Source organism: Bos javanicus, chromosome 2 (genome assembly GCF_032452875.1).
Source record: "Bos javanicus breed banteng chromosome 2, ARS-OSU_banteng_1.0, whole genome shotgun sequence".
Taxonomy (NCBI): domain Eukaryota; kingdom Metazoa; phylum Chordata; class Mammalia; order Artiodactyla; family Bovidae; genus Bos; species Bos javanicus.
The window spans coordinates 85,806,250-85,828,100 of NC_083869.1; the positions used below are offsets into that span (position 1 = coordinate 85,806,250).

Below are 21,851 nucleotides of genomic sequence, written 5' to 3' on the forward strand. Positions count from 1 at the left end.
GTGGGCTTTTCTCTAGTTGTGGCGACCGGGGGCTCCTTTCTAGTTGTGGTGACAGGCTTCTCAATGCAGAAACTTCTCTTGTTTCAAAGCACAGGCTCTAGGGTGCTCAGGCATCAGGAGTTGCAGCATGTGGGCTCGACAGATGTGGCACACAGGCTTAGCTGCTCTATGGCAGGCAGGATCTTCTCGGATCAGGGATCGAACCCGTGTCTCCTGCATTGGCAGACAGGTTCTATGCCAATGAGCCACCAGGGAAGGCCCCCAAATGCGTTTTAAATGGTTCTTATTTTTTAATTTATTTATTTTTGGCTGCACTGAGTCTTCATTGCTTTGCGAGGACTTTTTCTACCTGTGGCGAGTGGGGACTACTCTTGGTTGCGGTGTGCGGGCTTCCCATAGAAGTTGCTTCTCTTGTGGAGCATGGGCTCTAGGTGCGTGGGGTTCAGTAGCTGTGGCACAAGGGCTCAGTAGTTGTTGTTCTGGGCTCTAGAGCACACACTCAATAATTGTGGTGTACGGGCTTAGATGCTCTGCAGCATGTGGAATCTTCTCGGACCAGGAATCAAAAATCTGTGTTCCCTGCACAGACAGGTTCTTGGCAGACAGATTCTTTTCCACTGTGCCACTAGGGAAGTCCTAAATAGTATTTTAAAATATTCAAGTTTAGTAAGGTTCAAGGAAACATACCAATTGAATCTAGGAAATGAAGTAACAGGACCTATTTTGAAATTGATAAATTGACAAACATTAAATCTGACCGTTTCTCCAGAAACAAGATACTCAGTGGGTAGCCTGGATGAATTTTTATTAGCAAAATGAAAAAGAGGGTCAAACATGTGATCTTTCTAGAACATTTTCACATTTAGCCAAAGACTACTGAGTCATTGATTCCATTGGTGGCACTCATGGTAAAGAATCCCCTTGCCAATGCAGGAAACGCAGGAGATGCGGGTTCAATCCCTGGGTCGGGAAGATCCCCTGGAGGAGGAAATGGCAACCCACTCCAGTATTCTTGCCTGGAAAATCCCAGACAGAGGATCCTGGTGAGCTACAGTCCATGGAGTCACAGAGTCAGATATGACTTAGTGACTGACCACGAGCACAAAATGAATCATTATTCAAAATTGTGGGTGATAAATCTTCCTTAACTGTTACAATTATACCTACAATTATATCTGCAAAATGCTTTATAAATAAAGCTTTGTCCTCTAACAAGTCTGCTTTTAATAGGAGACTTGGAAGAGGATATTTGCATGTGTCCTAAAGAAATCCCAGGCATTGAAGTTAATATGTACCGATGCATGAAGTCAAGTTGTCATACGTTGCAAAAACAGACTTCCCTGACATTTATTATAGAATATTGTCAAAAGCCAAGAATTCTGAATATTACACTTTAGGGAAACTCAACATATTTGTTCTCAAGTTTTCTCTCCTTAAGAGAAAAACCACTAGAGCTTCTCTAATATGGGGGAACTATATATTGAAATATGTGGTTTATCTCTGAGGGAATTCTATTTGCTTTATTGAAATATGATGAACAAAAACTTAGATATTTGAAGTATGCAATGTGATGACTGATATACACATACATTATGAAAAGATTCCTTCATCAAGTTAACACATCTATCACCTCACATATTTACTTTTTAAAACAGATTCTACATGTAAGTGATTCCATGTGGTATCTGTCTTTCTAGTTTATTGCATTCAACGTCCTTCAGGTTCATCCATGTCGTTGCAAATGACAGAATTTCCTTCTTTTTTAAGGCTGAATGATTATTCCAATATTTGTATTCTAGAATATATAAGGATAAAAATCACAATTTCTTGAAAAAGATACTTTTATAATTAAATGTATTCAATAGCGAGTAAAATTAAGATTCTAAAAATACCATTAACAATAATTTTACCTTTACAAAGGTACAAATCTTACTGGTCCCCCTTTTTTTCAAATGTATAATTTGATACGTTTTTAATTTTTAACAGTGTGGTAAAACACACATAACAAAATTTACCATCTTACTTTTTACCCATTACTACGACTGATGCAGTTGTTACCACAGATCAGATTCAGAGAGTCCCTGACAAAAGGGACTTCTCCTCTTTAATAAAACAGCCATTATTACAAGGCTCTTGGCCAAGAATGGACCCACTGTGATGAAATCCTAGAAGGAATATTGTAGAAATATGAAATCTATGAAATAAATTTTTGCGGCATATAGCCACATAGATAAATCTTGAGCACATAATGTTGAACAAGAAAAAGCAAGTTACAGAGGCTATAAACAGCTTGCTTAGTTAAGGTATTTAAAGATACACAACACCATCTATTGTTTTGGCATCTTTGTAACACACACACATAAATTTAAAGGTATAAATAAAATCAGAGTATATAAACACAAACATTTAAACTTCAGGACAGTAGTCCCTGGGGAGAGAGATGGGGGAGGAGGGGTGATGGGTCAGGAAGCCTAAAGAAACGTCAGCTCTGTTCATCTGATCCTAGCTGATGCCAGATGAGGGTGATTCAGTGGGAACAAAGCCATGTCCCAGCTCCAACGGACCAGACATGCTAGTGGAGGGAAACAGACAGAAGACAAGTAAATGCACTGAACACAGGAGGCAGTGACAGCGCTAGCAAGAGAGGTTAGAGGCTGGTGGAGGGAGGCCGTTTTACAGAGGAAGTCTGGGGATGGTGTCTTCTCAGGTAAGGTGGTGCTAATGCAAAGACTCAAATGACGCGAGGAGCATGTGTTTATATGGGGAAAGCTCTTCAGCTATAAAATTTCATTTTGTTTCTCTAAGTAAATCAGGTAAAATGTTAATATTTCTTCCATTACAGTAGTGGGCTCATGGTTGTTTTCTGAATGTTCAAATATTTTCATAATAAAACAAGAAGATTAAAAAAAAGAAGAAAGCCCACCACCATCACTTCTTCGAAGATTAGGAGGAAGGATGTCAGACATCTCCAGATACCGTCCAAATGAAGTATCTTGAGCCTGTGACTGCAGATCTTATTTCCTTAGGGATCCTGCATACATTGGGGCCCCCTAAGAAACAGTAATAACCCCAGCACTGGACATGCTGCCTGGCCATTAGGTTATGCATGCTTGCCTGCTATTCCATCCACCTACCCATCCACCAACTGACCTAGCTATCCATCCACCCATCTATCTTTACCTCCCAAATAAAACATATGCCTGCTCAAACACCCTTATTTGAAAAGGAGAGGGCAGATGATAAAGAGACAATACAGCATATATGTTTTAAATAGAGGGAAAGGACATAAGATATAAATCAACATGAAGCACTGATGACAAAAGACAGGACCTCTGAGATCTGGCGAGGAAAACACAGTGTGTGTATCTGCGAGCCACAGAGATCTACCATTTACATCATGCTCCAATGTCACCTTGCTCCTTCCCCTCTCCCAAGGAAAGGGAAGGTATCTTAGTGATGTTATGTTCCCACGTGCACAGAAAATCAGGGAACAAGGGTGGAATCACAGCTGCATGGATACCTCAAACTCTTTTTTTGGAGATAATGTAAATTGAATAATAAAATGTGAGGAAGTACATGGGATGTCAGCTCTAATGCTACACCTCTAGCAGGTATTTAATCAATATTTGGTGAATGGATGAATGTATATGAGGTTGCCTTACAGTAATATTTTATAAATGATGTACTTTTTTGTACTCAGAGCATTTCCCAGGTCACAAAATTCTTTCAAAGGTCATGGTTAGCCCCGACACCTCTCTCTCATAATAAACAATTCTTTTTAGCCAACCATCTAATGAGGTTCTAGACAATACATAAGCCATTGTGTCCTTAGTGGAAGTGTCCTTGGGGTTGGGGGGTGGAATTCCCTTCTTCCACCTTTCTAAAGCTATCTGAATTGGGATGTGATGGCTGGATCTCAAGCAGACATTCTGGACAATGAGATAGAAGCCACCTACAAGGATGGCAGCACAAAAAGAGACAAAGGCTGGATCTTATCATCACTGAGCACAGGCATACCTCATTTTATTGCACTTTGCTTTACTGCATTTTGCAGATACTGAGATTTGACTTTTTTTTTTTGCTTTGTTTTTTACAAATTGAAGGTTTGTGGCAACTTTGAGTTGAGCAAGTCTACCAGTACCTTTTTTCCAACTGCATTTGCCCACTTCATGTCTCTGTGTCACATTTTGGCAATTCTCACAATATTCTGAAGTTTGCCATTATTTTTCTACGTGTAATGGTGATCTGTGATCAGTGACCTTTGATGTTACTATTGCAAAATGATTATGACTCACTGAAGGCTCAGAAGATGGTTACCTGTTTTTTAGCAATAAAGTATTAAGGTATGCTGGGTGGCTCAGACCTTAAGGTATTACTGGTGGCTCAGACAGTAAAGAATTTGCCTGCAATACAGGAGACCAGGGTTCAATCCCTGGGTCTGGAAGATCCCCTGGAGAAGGGAATGGCTACGCACTCCAGTATTCTTTCCTGGAGAATTCCATGGACAGAGGAGCCTGGTGGGCTATAGTCCACAGCATTATAAAGAGTTGGACATGACTGAGCAACTATCACAGTACATTATTAAGGTATGTACATTGCTTTTTAGATATAATGCTATTGCACACTTTACAGACCACTGTGCAATGTAAACGTAAGTTTTATATGTACTGAGAATCAAAACTTTCATGTGACTTGCTTTACTGCGATACTCTCATTATTGTAGTGGTAGGAAACCAAACCCGCAATATCTCTGAGCTATGCCTGTACTACGCTAGTCTTGGGTAGCCTACCTCTGAACTTGTACATTGGAAATAAACAAACTTCTATTTTATTCAAAATCACTACATTTTAGTTTTACTAAATGTAAAACTTTTATTTTACTTTTTTAAATTTACTTTTATTTACTACAAGTTACCATTTTCCTTTTATCGGTTTTCTAATGCAGCCAAATCTAATAACATACCAACCAAAATCTGATAAGAAGTTTGTTATCAAACTCACTTAATAGATAAGGAACTGAGCCCAGAGTGGATTAACTGGCTCAACAACACACAGAACCCAAGACTTCTGCCTCAAACCTGAACCCAGTACTCTTTTCCCTAACCATAGTTGCATTTTAGTGTGGCTGATAGGGATTCATCATTGTTATGCTTAGTTGCTCAGTCATATCCAACTCTTTGCAATCCCATGGACTGTAGCCCCACCAGGCTCCTCTGTCCATGGGATTTCCCAAGCAAGAATACTGGAGTGGGTTGCCATTTCCTTCTCCAGGGGGATCTTCCCAAAGTGAAAGTGAAGTTGCTCAGTCGTGTTTGACTCTTTGCGACCCCATGGACTGTAGCCTACCAGGCTCCTCTGTCCATGGGATTTTCCAGGCAATAGTACTAGAGTGGACTGCCATTTCCTTTTGCAGGGGATCTTCCCAACCCAGGGATCGAACCTGGGTCTCCTGCATTCTAGACAGTTTACCATCTGAGCCACCAGGGAAGTCCCAGGCTCCTCTGTCCATGGGATTTTCCAGGCAATAGTACTGGAGTGGATTGCCATTTCCTTCTCCAGGGGATCTTCCCAAACCAGGGATCAAACTGGTGTCTCCTGCGTTGCAGGCAGATTCTTTACCACTGAGCCACTGGGGAAGCCCCTTGATATGGATTATGTACCAATAAATAAGGGGCTTCTCTGTTGGCTCAGGTGGTAAAGAATCCGCCTGCAATGCAAGTGACCTGGGTTTGATCTCTGGGTTGGGAAGATCCCCTAGAGAAGGGAACAGCTACCTACTCCAGTATTCTTGCCTGGAGAATTCCATGAATAGAGGAGCCTGGCAGGATACGGTGCATGGGATCACAAAGAGTCAGACATGACTGAGTGATTTTCACTTCACTTCACCAATAAATAAAGTATATCAAGCAGGAACATACAAAACAGTTTGTTGTGAAGGTGTTATATCAAAAATTCTGATTAGGTGCATATGGGAGGTAGGAAAGCCCGGAAGGAGTTTAGGAAGCGGGCTAAAGGAGAAGGTATACTGTACTGCACTCAGGATGACTTCAGAAAGTACACAGCAACAAATCCACAACTGCCCTAGACTGACTGCCGTGAACAACCGTTCAAGCAGGAAGTTGGCAACTGACTTGATTACAACCACCTATGCACCTCCTGGGGAAAAATCCCATCTATTTCCCAGGCTTCTGACCTAATTCTGTAATATACATTTAAGCTCTTTGCATTTCTTCTTTTAAAATCAGTTATATAATATTATGTCTATAAAACTACAATTGGAAAGTCCTCTGGCTATAATAATTATATAGTCAGTTAACATTTGAAACCAAAAGGAATATACCCTTGGTAAAAATAAGGGCTGGCACAGTGAATTCATCTAAAATATATGTTATACCCTTTTAATTTGAGCATATCTTTTAAGAATAATCTGAATATACGGTTCTCTCTGCTCAATTCATTTTAAATGAGTTATCTCTTTTCAACAAAGCTTTAAAATTTTATGATTATAACTACATTCTCATTATAAAAGAAATTAGAAAATAAAGAAGCCCAAAAGTACCTTGAAACTTTCACTGTTTATTCTAACTGAAACTACAAAAATTATTTTTCTGTATCTTATGATATGAAATGTTCCTAAATATAACTAAAAAGACATGAAATTATATGGTATTGCCATCTAGAAGTACTACACAAAAAAGATCTTAATGACCCAGATAACCATGATGGTGTGATCACTCATCTAGAGCCAGACATCTTGGAGTGCAAAGTCAAGTGGCTCTTAGGAAGAATCACTACGAACAAAGCTAGTGGAGGCAATGGAATTCCAGCTGATCTAGTTCATATCCTAAAAGATGATGCTATTAAAGTACTGCACTCAGTATGCCAGGAAAACTCAGCATTGGCTACAGGGCTGGAAATCGTCAGTTCTCATTCCAATGCCAAAGCAAGACAGTGCCAAACGATGTACAAACTACTGCATAACTGTGTTCATTTCACATGCTAGTAAGGATATGCTCAAAATCCTCCAAGCTAGGCTTCAACAGTACATGAACTGAAAACTTCCAGATGTACAAGCTGGTTTTAGAAAAGGTAGAGGAACCAGAGATCAAATTGCCAACATTTGTTGGATCATACAGAAAGCAAGGGAATTCCAGAAAAACATCTACCTGTCTTACCTGCCTCCTGAGAAACCTGTATGCAGGTCAGGAAGCAACAGTTAGAGCCAAACATGGAGCAACGGACTGGTTCCAAATCAGGAAAGGAGTACATCAAGGCTGTATATTGTCACCCTGCTTACTTAACTTCTATGCAGAGCACATCATGTGAAACGCTGGGCTGGATGAAGCACAAGCTGGAATCAAGACTGCTGGGAGAAAAATGAATAACCTGAGATATGCAGATGACACCACCCTTATGGCAGAAAGCGAAGAGGAACTAAAGAGCCTCTTGATGAAAGTGAAAGAGGAGAGTGAAAAAGCTGGCTTAAACCTCAACATTAAGAAAACTAAGATGATGGCATCCAATTCAATCACTTCATGGAAAATAGATGGGGTAAAAGTGGAAGCAGTTGGGAGATTTTATTTTCTTGGGCTCCAAAATCACCTTGGACAGTGACTGCAGCCATGTAATTAAAAGATGCTTGCTCCTTGGAAGGAAAGCTATGACAAACCTAGACAGCATATTAAAAAGCAGAGACATTATTTTTTAGAGTTCATATAGTCAAAGCTATGGTTTTTCCAGTAGTCATGTACAGATGTTAGAGCTGGACCATAAACAAGGCTGAGTGCTGAAGAATTGATGCTTTTGAATTGCGGTGCTGGAGAAGACTCTTGAGAGTCTCTTGGACTGCAAGGAGATCAAATCAGTCAATCCTAAAGGAAATCAACCCTGAATATTCATTGGAAGGACTGATGCTGAAGTTGAAGCTCCAATCCTTTGGCCACCTGATGTGAAGAGCCGAATCATTACAAAAGACCCAGATGCTGGGAAAGAATGAGGGCAGCAGGAGAAGGACGCACTGAGCGTCCCCCAGAGGACAATTAAGAATGATGCTAACCAGACCTGCCTTCACACATCGTAAAGGGCTGGGAAGGCACATCACTGCAGCCTGCTCAGAGCCCTCTGGAGTTCATGAATCATTCTCTACAGGACATAGGTCATGGCTTCCAAACCACAGCCCCACATCCTGGGCAGTGGTCCAACAAAGAGCGGGGAATGTGACAGTACTGCCAGGCGGATGCTGAGAGGTGAGCACCTACCCTCAGGACAAAAACACCCGTCCCAGAGCTGTGAAGGGGCCTGCAGTCTATCCACTGGCCAGGGAGCCAGAAGTGCTGTCCACACTTGCAGAACACGGGTCACTGCTCTCCCCAGAACCCTGGGTCGTCTGCTTCAGGACTCTGCTTTGGATTTCCAGATCAGGTGGCCAGAGAAACCTTAACTTCTAAATATTTGCTGATCCACAGTTAGCAAAACGGTGGCCTGCAAGCTGGATTTGGCCCACAGATGTGTTTTCTTTGGCCTAAAAGATGTTGGATCATTTTTTTGGAATAAGCGTTGAACAATTTAGAGATTTCCTGTACTTTCTCTTAGAAACTTAAGTCTGGGCCACACCGAGCCTGTATTCTTGTGCAGAAACATTCAGCGAGAGCTGAGCGGGTCATCACCCCCAGTGACAGTATGCCTCCTGACCCTTGCCTGTCGCCTCCTTACTCCCAGCGGTTCCTGATTTAGGTCTAATTTAGAGGGTCTGTAAAGCTAACAAAATAACTCAGGTCTTTATCTCCATATAAAATTCCTTATTTAAAAAAGAGAAAAAAATCAAGATATATGAAGGTGAAGGAAAATACACCAAAGTCTAGAAGCTTAAAAGCCTGTGTTATATAGTTTGTATTTGTCATGTTTTCATGACATGATAGAAAGACGCTGAGAGAAGTTTAAAAAGGCTGTTAAATTTATCACTCAAAATTCTTTAGGTAGAGTCAGATTACATCCTTCTGGATGGATTCAAAAAATTATTCTATTTTTAAAAGAAACAGTGCACATGTCCAGTTATAAAGTAAATAGGTCATGGGGATGTAATGTACAGCATAGTAACCTTAGTTAAAAATACTGTACTGCACATTTGAAAGTTGCTAAGAAAGTCTATCTTGAAAGTTCTAATCATAAGAAAAAATGTTTTTGTACTATGTATGGTATTTTTTTTTTGTAGGTATGGTAACACACATGAGAACAAGTTACAAATTTACTATTGACAATTTGTCTCGTTTATCAGAAAAAACCCTCTCATCAGATAAAAATAATACAGTTTCTTTCTCACTTAGATCTTGAGATTGGCAGGTCACCATCCCCTGAATTAATGCCCATAGTCAAGATTCACAGCTTTAATGCTTCCTCCACTTTTTTCACTATAAGTACTTTGCAAACATAATGCTAGCTTTCATGTCAAGATGTATTCTAATAGATGCACTCATCATCCCTTCCTACCCTGGAAGTGAAGACAGTAAGCAAAATGCACCAATATATTGGTTTGGCCAAAACGTTTGTTCAGGGTTTTGTAAGATCTTACAGAAAAACCTAAATGAACTTTTTGGCCAACCCAATACCTGGGCCAGATCCTATTATGGCAAATGATAAACATTAATTGCTTGGCAAACTCATTTATTATTTGTATAAAGCAGATGCATTAAAATAATCAACCCAGGGACAACCCAACCGTAAAAAGGCATTTTTAAAACTATTATAACAAAATAAAATTGAATATGCACTGGCAATTAGTTGATACTAAGGAACTATTGCAAATTTTATTTAGTATGACAAAGATTTTGTATGTGTGTGTATTCATATCTGTTACTGCTAGTTTTAAAAAGAAATAAACTCCATGGGTTTGCTATCATGTGGGACTTACAAATCTTAGAATTGTAGTCTTTCACAGTTTTAAGAGACTGTAAACATCACCTAGTCCAGGCATGGAAAGAAGATTTTAATTTACAGGCCAATTTAAATTTCACAGTGCTGTCCCAAGAAGAAATGCGAGTCTATAAGGCTGAGTGGGGGGAAAAGGTCATGAACCATTAGCAATACTGGCCAAGGACACAAAAAAGGAAAGTGGGGCCATGTATGTTACTACTACTGGTCACCTCTAGAATCTCTAGTCTAATGGTCTTTCAAAGAGTTTATTATTTGTTAAGTCAACTCATTACATCTTTAGACAGCTCTATGAAGTTCTTTCTTTTATTTTGGCCTGAAATCTTATTTTCTGCAGCTTACAATGATGTGACATATAAGAAGAGCTCCAGTTTAATTTGACAGTGCTTGAACTATTTCAGATATTTCTCTCATCTTTCCCAAGGCTAAAACATCCCATTCCTCACTGGGCATGGTTCCCTCCCTGTCTTTACCACTTGCCATTGACAAGCCCCAGTTCGTCTCTGTCGTTATTTCAGTGTGGTATGCAGTAAATGGTCTGCTGATGCCATGTTGTCATAGCATTATCCCAAAAATGTCTTTATTGAGTTCAAGTTTTGGTTTTCAGAATCTCTACATTCATTTAGACTTCAGATGCTCTACTTCAATTTAACCAGTTGGATAAAAGCTTCTAAATCTTTCTATTATCAGCCACATATGGGTCAACTTTAATGGATCTCTCAGAACATATAACTGTCTTCCCACATTTCCAGGCTCTGGCATGCCAGCAACCAGGGAAACCACAGAGAGACTCAGATGACCCTTCCCGATTGTTCTGTGGCTCCTCAAATCCATCTATGAATTTTCAATCTTAGGAAGAGAACTTTTAATCTTACAACTGAGAATGGAGGGCCACTAACTAAGCCAGAACTATCTGGCTACCACTGTCCTTGTTGAAAAATAGGTAGGCTTCCCTGGTGGCTCAGTGGTAAAGAATTAGCCTTCCAATGCAAGAGACATGGGTTTGACCCATGATTCAAGAAGATACCACATGCCACGAAACAACTAAGCCTGCGAGCCATAACTGTTGAGCCTGTGCCCTGGAGCCTGTGCTATGCAACAAGAGAAGCTACTGCAATGAGAAACGTGCACACCAAAACCAGTGAGTAGCCCCTGCAGCAATGAAGACCCAGCACAGCCAAAAGTAAAAAATAAATAAATTTTTAAAAATTAAAATAGGCAACCACAAATTGGCTCAACATAAGTAATAAAGCAGGTTTAGTCATTCACTCAACATGTGTTGCAAGGACTGAACTGGGCCACTGAGCAAATGAGAATGAGTGACATAGCAGTCATGTCATCAAACACAGTTTCTCAAAAGTAAAACACAGACATAAATAACTCAAGTAAAGTGATCAGTGAGGTACAAAGAGCTAAGGGATTTGGGAGGTGGAAGAGAAGGCAGCAGAAAGAAAGTTGAAAATTAGGCCAACTTAACAGAGGAAGGCGGAGAAAGCAATGGCACCCCACTCCAGTTCTTTTGCCTGGAAAATCCCATGGACGGAGGAGCCTGGTAGGCTGCAGTCCATGGGGTCGCTAGAGTTGGACACGACTGAGCGACTTCACTTTCACTTTTCTCTTTCATGCACTGGAGAAGGAAATGGCAACCCACTCCAGTGTTCTTGCCTGGAGAATCCCAGGGACAGGTGAGCCTGGTGGGCTGCTGTCTATGGGGTGGTACAGAGTCGGACACGACTGAAGCGACTTAGCAGCAACAGAGGAAGGATCAATAGCAGGCCTGAAAGGACAGGTGGGATCAGAACACTGGAGAAGTGAGAAAAGAAAAAATACCAGGTTGAGTAATGCCGTTTGGTTGATGCATACTGCTACTGGGAAATAAAGTCTGGAAAAACACAAAGAGGCAAAGCTGAATGAGACTCTTCTATCAGGATCAGTCAATCAAAGTGTATTTATACCAAAGAACAGGCAACCCATCAAAAGATACAGAAAGATGAAGATAAAAGAAAGCAAAAAAGTCAGAGCCTAGAGCAGAAAAGAAAAATTAAGTGACTAAAAAGGATAAAGAGAGAAAAGCAAAGGATGAGAAGAGAAGACAAAAACTGTCTTCTCGCTAGCAAGAGGTGCTTCCCTGATTTACTTCCCCTCCTTGACAATGACATGTCTGGGAGCAGCCGATCTTCTATCCTAAAATGAATCTTTGGGTTTAGATTTCAAATCCAGATTTATCTTCCATCTCCCTATGCCCTTTGTTAACGATCACTTCCCCTAAACTGTCTAATCCACCTCCAGCAGTCACTGTGACTGATTCCGAAGGAATGCCGCCCAAGGAAAACCATTGAAGAGGACAGCTCAGTGTCTGCAACATGCCTGATAACAGAGTAGAGGAGCAAATGATCTTTATACTCCCCTGAGGAAGGGAAAGGGGGATGTGAAGAGGGAGGCTCTAAGAGATATGAGCGGAAGAAAGAGTCTGTGGACCCAGAAGAGCCACACGATCAACCTAAGAACTCAGGCTCCTCTTAGGCTTGTTTATTCACTCATTTAACCACTCATTCATTCATTCATTCCTCTCTCTTTATCCCACCCTTCTCTGCTGTCACATCCAACAGCTGCCACACATCTAACAGCAACTACAACACACTTTCCACAGCAGCCTCAGTTCATACCTCACTTCATTAGCCCCTCATGATTAACATAGGCCCCTAAATAGTGTCCCAGATTTTCCATTTCAGAAATACAATATGGTATGATTTCTCACTTGTTGCCTTCTCTGCCACGTTGTAAGCTCACGAGGGAAAGAGCTATCTTTTTAACTGCTGTATCCCCAGGACCTTACACAGGATCCAAACTCAGTAATTAACTGTCAAATTAACAACACACTACACAGACGACTAAGGGGTATCATTTGAATTACCTAAAATTCTCTAAAACCAGAAATTGGTGTAGCCAAGACAGCAACTTGTTCACCAAAGTCACTGTTCTCTGACACTTTGGGGACACAGTTACACTAACTTCCCAACCTCTTCTGTAGTTAGCCATGGCGTGGGATGAGTTCCGGGCAGTGGGATGTGAGTAGACGTGATTGTGCCACTGCCGAGCTGTCCCATAAAATCCTCCCAGGCTTGCTGCCACATTCTTTTTTTCCCTTCTTGTTGGGCTGTTGACACACCCCTTGAATGACCTTAGAAGCTACATGCTGATACCTGGGACTCTATGCAGAAAAGAGCCACCCCTCTAATCTGCTCATAAGAGAACTAAACATATCTTATGTTTGAGCCATCTGTGTGTTACAGCAGTTAACCTCCTCTAATGTTTACCAGCTAGCAGCTGTTTGTCACTTTCCTAAGGAGAAATTAAAGGCTTTCAGAGGACAGTACACTCCTTCTTGCTACACAGGACTCACAAAAGTCCTGCTTGTTGATGATTATCAGGGAAGATAGTAACCTTGCCTTGGGCTGGCCTGGGTGTGGCCCACAACACAGAACAAGCTAGATGAATTCTGGTGATGTCAGAACATAGATGATCAACTTGCTTGCCTTGCCTCCTCTCAGAAGTATAGGGCCCCATCGGCCCTAGACAAATGCCCAGTTGCCTTCTCAAGTAGTCTGGCCCTGACCTCATCTGTGCTTACCTGGCAAAAATGTCACAGCACACTGCTCTGCTGCTGTCAGTGCCAGCTGGGGAGAAACTGCCAAGAGCTTTTTCAAAAAGCCACAGCAACCTACATTGCCACAGAGCAATGGGTGGCAGTGATGACTTGCCTTCTGAATAAAACATGTGGCTGAGCGGACAGAGATGCAACCTCAGACAGAATGCATTTCCCGGTGGCAAAGCTCTTCTTGCACCGTAGATGTGTCTGAGTCTGTTGTTTCTCCTGAACACTTGGGACTTCAAAGAGAACTCCTCTCCCTGACAGACTGGAGCATGTAGGTAATTGCATTACATTAAGAGAATTAGTAGCATGTACTATACATAATTGCTTGTTCAATCTAGGTCTAGGAAACTATTAAAAGGATAAATTATTGACTAACTCTTTTCACTTTTCCTCATTGCAGGTTTATGTCAAGAACTTCCAGATTCAGTGGTTCTTAATCTTTAGGGGATCACGAACCCTTTTAAGAGTTTGATGAAATGCCTTGACCCTTTCATTAAACAAAACGTCCAAAAATGCACGCACATATTATGTATGATTTCAGGGTACACACAGGACGCCAAGTTCATCCACTCATCCCAGGTTCATGGACCCTCTAGTGCAGAGGGCAGCAAATTTTCCCTCCAAAGGGCCAGAGAGTAAATATTTTGGGCAGGCCACATACTGTCTCTGTCACAGGTACTCAACTCTGCTCCTGCAGTAGGAAAGCTGTCCTTCCCATGTTCCAAACAAACTTAATGTGTAGATATCAAAATGTGAATTTCATACAATTTTCCTAAGTCACAAAATACTCTTTTTTTTTTCATTCTTTTTTCAGCCATTTAAAAAATAAAAACTATTCTTAGCCACTAGCTTGTACAAAACCAGGTGACAAACCATAGTTTGTCAACTCCTGCTTGTAAGCCATGGGTTCTCTAGAACAAAGTTTCTAACTCTATTTTCACTAGCTTCTAACTGCAAGTTCACATTTCTTCACATTATGAATGCAGGCAGCAAACCTTAGTGTTGGCAGAAATCATAGGCACATTCACGCCACATTAGAGTGGTGGCAGGTAACACAGAATATTGATCAGGCTCATCATTATTTTTAAATTATGGCCATTATTAGATCTCCTACTGTATCTTGCCATTTAAATGTGCTGATAAACACATATATTATTATATGAAAATTTTGATTCAATATATTTCAAAATAATTGATTTCCATTTGAATCTTATACATTTTATTTAGAGCATTTCAAAACAGAATTCTGAGAAGTGGGCCAGGGCTTTCACCAGACATCAAAAAGGTCCATGGCACAGAAAAGGTGAAGAGGGTCTGGGCAGGCAAAGCCAGAGCATCTCCTACCAGAGCATTCACATCTTCTGTTTTGTGGATGAGCATCCGTATCTCCTCTGGATCACCGCTGAAGATTGCTTGGACCAGTGGTGGCTGTAAACACAGGAGAACTGGAATTAGAACCATACTTAAATCATTGGATTGCACTCAGATGCAGATGGCTAGAAGATCTATTCCCCCAAAGTTTATTCAACAATTATCAATTGGCAGACAAAGATGAATATGGCTCGGGTCCACCCTTGCTCAAAGTGCAGTAGGGGAGTTATTTGCATCAAGAAATAACTATAATACGATTTGAAAGCCATGACAGACAGTCACATCTAATCTAGGGCTATGAGTGTAACACAAAAATCACCACTGGTTGAAAATGTCCTTGGATGGTCCTTAAATTACCTATCAAGAATACTACCAAATCTGTGTTTTTGTGCATAGGGTCCCCTGCCATTCCCCAGCTTCTCACTAGACAATGCTCCCTGGACCTTTTAAACGATTCTGTTCCTAGAGGATGTTAGTGGCCATGTTTCTGGCCTCCTGAACACTTGCTTTTCTGTCAAAGTTTGGAAAAGCCTTTAAAGCATTCCTCCAACACTTCCCAAAGCTTAGCCAATGAGCACTGAGTGTTTTAGAGGTGATTACCTTCCCATCTATTCAAAGTAAGTGGTATAACGGTGGGGTGGGGAGGAAGAAGGGAGGCATTACTGAACATGTATCATTGAACTCACCTAGATTAAACAAGCCCAGCACGTGGTAGAAGGATTTATAAACTTGATGGAAAGCCAGCTGAAAGAAAAACTGGCTCTGCTTGGGTGGTAGAGTGAGCAGAGTGTCCAGAAAAGCTTCATGGAAGGCACCTTCATGAATGCCTGTGAGTTTGCAAAGAGAAGAAGGATATGGTGGCCAGGGAATCAGAATGTGGAAAGGTGTGGATATGCTAAGAGCCTGATATGTTAGAAATGCTGTCATCAACCTGGTGACCAGGGTGTGGGAGAAAAGAGCAAAAGGGGTGGGCTCTGGGGTTGGTGCTGGGCTCCCCCACCTGGTGAAGGATCTGGTTGAAAGCCAGTTCTGCCACCTGCCAGTTACACGTTGAGCCCATTTGCTATGTGTATCTGGGGCCAAACATGATCTTTGTTGTCCAACCCATCAAAGGGTTGGTTTTAGGAACAACTGAGATAACATATGAGAAAACCTTCTATAACCCCACATGCTGTATGCTAATTCGCTTCAGTCATGTCTGACTCTTTGCGACTCCATGGACTGTAGCTCACCAGGCTCCTCTGTTCATGGGATTCTCCAGGGAAGAATACTGGAGTGGGTAGCCATACCCTCCTCCAGGGGATCTTCCTGATTCAGGGAAGGAATCCAGGTCTTTTATGTCTCCTGCATTGGCAGGTGGGTTCTTTACCACTAGCACCACATGGGAAGCCATACAACCCTATCCAAATAACAGATGTTTTCACTAAGAAATGTTTATGATGTCAATATGGAGTATTTGACAATTTTTTTTTCAAAGTTTAAAACCTTGGTAATAACACACATGCACACACAACACACATATATTTACTTATAAGTTTTGGAAATACTTTAGTCCTAGCAGGCAATTGGACGGTGGCAGTTTCCCACACTTGTCTGATCGTAAGTATCGCCTAAGATGCTTACTAAAACAATATTCCCAGAACCCTTCCCTGCAGATTCTGGGGTGGGATCAGAGATCCCAGACTTCTAATAATCACCCACTTAGTTATCGGGAACTGTGAGCACTGACCTAAAGTGACATGGTTAGAATTATCTGCCTCAATCTCTATGCAATCTATATGAAATTCCAAGTCCTGACTTTTCCTACAAACTTTCTTTTCTATTTTTTACCTTCCTGTTGCCTTTCTTACATGTTTTGATGATGTTCCTTGTTATTTTAGGGGACCAATATACGTATTGTCAGTAGAACATGGTAAGATTACTTAAGGAAACATTATATTTAAAAAAATGTTAGGGACTTCCCTGGTAGCCCAGTGGTTAAGACTTTGTGCTCCCAATACAGGGGACACAGGTTCAATCCCTGGTCAGGAAACTAAGATATCTCATGATGCAGGGCGTAGCAAATATATATATATATTAAATTGCAGATAAGTATTACCACCTGTCAGGAATTTGTCCACAGTTTTCCCTCTGCCATCAAAGTGTCCAGCAAGTAGACAGATGTATATCTTTTTTTGGTCCCAAATACTCTCTTAATCCTACCTTCTTGCCAAGGTGTCTGATTCAAAGATAGTTTCTCAAATTACCAACAATTAAGTAGCAGGAAAGAAGTCTTGAAAAGAATGCAAGTTTGAGCAGTTGGTGGGAGCAGACACTCTGCCCAAGATAATAAGTTCCTTCCCTACACTTGCTGACTACCTGCCACGTCTCCAGATACCCTGCCTCATGGCAAGGACCATATTACAAGTAAAACAGACAGTCATATAAAGTCAGGATTTCAACAAAAATATCTGACTCTGGTATATCTACTTCATAATTCTCTATCTGCTGTGCCTATTGCCAAATGCTTGTGCATATTTTTCTGCCTTTTTGAACCTTAAGAGAAAGCAAATACCAAACCCCAATAACCCAGGGATGACAAGCAGAGGCAGATGAGATTTTAGTGTTGAGTCAACAGTGATCAATCAACAGTTGAGAAGTTAAGATTCTGAGAAACAAACCCACCCCAGTTTAATGCACCACTGGTTAGTCACTTTAAGGAAACACAGCTAGATAAGCAAAGCTTCTCTTCACTCTTGAGTGAAAGAATGCACGCAGATATTCAGTCCTCACACCACTCAAGAAAGGCAAGGGTTCCAAGCTATGGCTGGAATGTACCCAAGGAGAGCCACCCTGCAAAGCTGCCAGACAAGGATGCCAGCACAGCCCTCAGCAGGGAGTGGCATGTAGAGCTTTCCAAACACCTCCAGGCCCAGTCCCTGAGACCCACTGGAAGGTTATCATCAATGCAGAGAATTCCCAGCAGAGAATGGTATGCATACTTCCTCAATGCCTCCCAGTCTCGCTCTGCTGAAAGATGCTTTCGCGAGTATTGTCAATGCTCAAAATTCCTAGCATCCATTGGGAAGAAGCTGACAATTGTAACTCTTTCAGTCACATGTATACATGAATAAACCCACATATACATGGCTACATTTTGCCCATGTATGTACTCATCTGCATCTACATTCACGTCTGTATGCACAGAGATACATGCTGATTGACACACAAATCCCTCCCACTCCCTGTGGAATAGAAAAGTGCTGGTTCTCCAAAGTCTTGCTAACCGGACATTTCTGCCCCAGCTGGGCTGTGTGGCCACTGTGACATCATTGTTTTCACAACTGTGAATTCAGGCACTATGAGATCCAAATCAGAACTTCAGACACATGCTTTGCCATGTGTTTGCATGGATGAAGTTCTTAAACTAAATTTCTATAACTCTTGAGCTAGTGGTACTTCTCTAAAAAAACCCACAAAAAAACAGTACAGGCATTTCTTTTTTTCTCTACACTTCCGAATAAAACACACCCATATAACACTTTGACATTCCCTTTTGTTGGGATTTTAATTGGATCCTGCTGTTTTATGTTTCCCTAGCATATTAAAAAGCAGAGACATTACTTTGCCAACAAAGGTCCGTCTAGTCAAGGATATGGTTTTTCCAATGGTCATGTACTGATGTGAGAGTTGGACTGGGAAGAAAGCTGAGCGCCGAAGAATTGATGCTTTTGAACTGTGGTGTTGGAGAAGTCTCTTGGGAGTCCCTTGGACTGCAACGAGGTCCAACTAGTCCATCCTAAAGGAGATCAGTCCTGGGTGTTCATTGGAAGGACTGATGCTGAAGCTGAAACTCCAGTACTTTGGCCACCTCATGCGAAGAGTTGACTCACTGGAAAAGACCCTGATGCTGGGAGGGATTGGGGGCAGGAGGAGAAGGGGACGACAGAGGATGAGATGGCTGGATGGCATCACCGACTCAATGGACATGAGTTTGAGTGAACTCTGGGAGTTGATGATGGACAGGCAGGCCTGGCGTGCTTCGATTCATGGAGTCGCAAAGAGTCGGACACAACTGAGTGACTGAACTGAACTGAGGCAAACACTTGCCCCGAGAATAAATATTTGGGAAAAGATATATCTAAATACTGTCTCTATTACATGATTTTAAGAAAGACGGAATATTCTAATTACAGTACTCTTGTTCATAAATACCAAGTACTTATACTCTGTTGACTATTTATTTGGAAATCACTGTATCTTTTGCCTTGACCTTGATAGGGCCTTCCATGCAGAAGAACAGAGTCCCAAGCCTTGGCATGAACAACAATTTTTTTTAGAAGTTTCACCCATTTCAATGCTAGTATATACAAAATACAAGTCCTTTGTGTGCAAATTTGAATAAATACATTTTTAACAAGGGTCAGAGTTGTGAAAACAAATAGTGGCAGGAAAAAGAGAGAGATTCTGATGTCATGAAACCACTGGTTATCAATCCCTAAAGAAATTTAAATTCTTAAAAAGAGATATGCAGCTTCAGTTACCAGAATTGTTTTAGCATGTTTAGCAGCTGTAGACTGGAAATGATTTCCATGTGCTGTGGATACTGGCACAGTCCCTCATGTAGATTCAGAAGGATGCTGCCTGGGCTTGCTTAACCAATGGCACAAGTAGGGGCCAATATTCAGATGGTACCTATCCTTGTCTTTCAATACCACCAACTACCAGCACTCTATTGGTAGAAGAGTGAACTGGTAGGGCTGTTCACACTTGCCAGAAGTATGAACAGCTGCCTTCTAGACGTGACTGTCTGCCAGCCTGATGACATTTGACCCCTGTAAGACAGAAGAGTAGAGCAGAAGCCCCTTGAATTTGGCAACCATTATGAACAATGTGGCCATTGCTGACATTAGGAAGTGAAAATCTATCCGCAAAAAGCCACTTTCACTTTCACTACCCACATCCCCTATCAGCCCACCCACTACAGTATTTTTCTATTTTATTCTCAGTCTTTGAGAATAAATGAGGAAAATATCCAATTCCCAAATATAAGATGCTAAATCAAATAAATGTACTGACAACAGTATTCTCAAACTGTGGAGTAGAGTAACAATTCCACTAGGGGGAGCAAGAAGGTAATTGTTACCTGGGAGGTAAGAGTAAATATTCAAGTTGTGTGACTAAGGTAGCTGGTAAGTAAGTGAAGTCGCTCAGTCATGTCCGACTCTTTGCGACCCCATGGACTGTAGCCCACCAGGCTTCTCTGTCCATGGGATTCTGCAGGCAAGAATCCTGGAGTGGGTTGCTGGAGGATCCACTTTATTCAAGACATGAAAGGATTCAAGCTTCTGGGAGAATTCTTAGTAATAAGTAAACACAACCTGTATTACACCCCAAAACAAAAATTTTTTAAACTTTCCTATTGATCCCCAAGGGTCCAGGTTTTTAGGAAGAATAAAGCTATTTAAAACTCAGGTGTTAAAGAATTATTTTCTTCACATACAAAATCCAATTATTTCCTCAACTGCACTTTTTAAAAGTGCTGCTAGTGGTATCAGATATGCCTCTGGCTTAGGAATAAAGTTCAACTATGAGGAAAGCACAGGTGGTTTAAAGGATCCACTCAGTCCTGCCTTGCAAGGACAGATCCCCATCGGTTAGCACCCTCCAAAATCTTCTATTGAAACTAACAATTTGATTTTAGCTAAAACCACTGTATAGTGCATTTCACTTTGTCAGAGCTGCATATTCTTTTCTAATATGTTGGCTTTGGAAGATAAGCAGTGACAGAGGCTGTCGCTGAGCATCTGAAAATATAGCCCATGGTAGGAAGTCCAAGAAGATGCTCCAGCATTACATTCCAAGTTGTTGGTGTGCTGTTTGACTTTTTCTGATTAGACTGAATAAGTAAAGATTCCAAGTCTAAATGAAAACATCTTGCATTCTAATCAGGAGTGAGTTTTGGGAATCAATCAATAGCCAAGAGGGAAAAATGATATTCCTAAACATCTGTCCACACTTAAGTATTCTGAGTACAGTATGTCATTAAAGCAGGATGGGATCATGTTATTAGTAGCTAATAGCTGATATAGCAATAATCTGACCATGTGAAACCATCAACTTATATGAACATGCTGAAACACTTCATTAGGTAACAACTGGTTTTTGTGTGAGGCAGTGCTTGCATTTTTACAAAAGGATAATAAAAATTTGCTCGAGTCACAAGATTTAATGGACAAAACTTGTTAGCTCTATTCATGTGGGTCCTGCCTGCTGTGTGATCTGCTGACAGAGTGCCATTGAGTGCTTCCTGAATATAGATCACTCCTTACTTGGGAAGAAGTTCACTCCATCATAGAAAGACAATGATGATCGTAAAATCAGAATCTGTTTCCCTTAAGAATTGTACAAAATATAGTTATGAATCCTCATAAACATTTTTAATGCAAGACTACATGACTGAAAATGTCTCCTACAAACTATGCCACAAAGTGTCCATAATATTTCCAATTTTTTTTCTTTTCCTTTTATTTTTTTTACTTTACAATATTGCATTGGTTTTGCCATACATCAACATGCATCCACCACGGGTGTACACGTGTTCCCCATCCTGAACCCCCCTCCCACCTCCCTCCCCATACCATCCCTCTGGGTCATCCCAGTACACCAGCCCCAAGCTTTCCAATTTTTTATTAAAAACAGAAAAAAGCATAAAACTCAAAGTATCAGTAATACTCTATTGTAGAGATTTATTAACTTTACACTTGTGAAAGAAGAACTACAGTTAATCAGAAAATGGAAAAATTAATTTATCCAACCTTTTCCAAAATGATTATGACACGTAGGCATTGACTATGATATAATTATTCAAGGACCAGTTATTCAGTTTCTGGAACATTCATTTCCTTTGCATCACCTT

At 41.0% G+C, this 21,851-nt stretch overlaps 1 protein-coding gene across 10 annotated transcripts in view; it reads right to left on the bottom strand.

Moving 5' to 3' along the window:
• ANKRD44 (ankyrin repeat domain 44) overlaps nucleotides 1-21,851 on the bottom strand; it is a 310,935-nt gene that overhangs the window by 170,741 nt on the left and 118,343 nt on the right. For all 10 annotated transcript variants that reach the window (XM_061380553.1, XM_061380516.1, XM_061380505.1 and 7 more), the window contains one exon: nucleotides 14,927-15,010. In XM_061380553.1, the coding sequence (XP_061236537.1) occupies nucleotides 14,927-15,010 (84 nt within the window). The remainder of the gene's footprint in view (nucleotides 1-14,926; nucleotides 15,011-21,851) is intronic.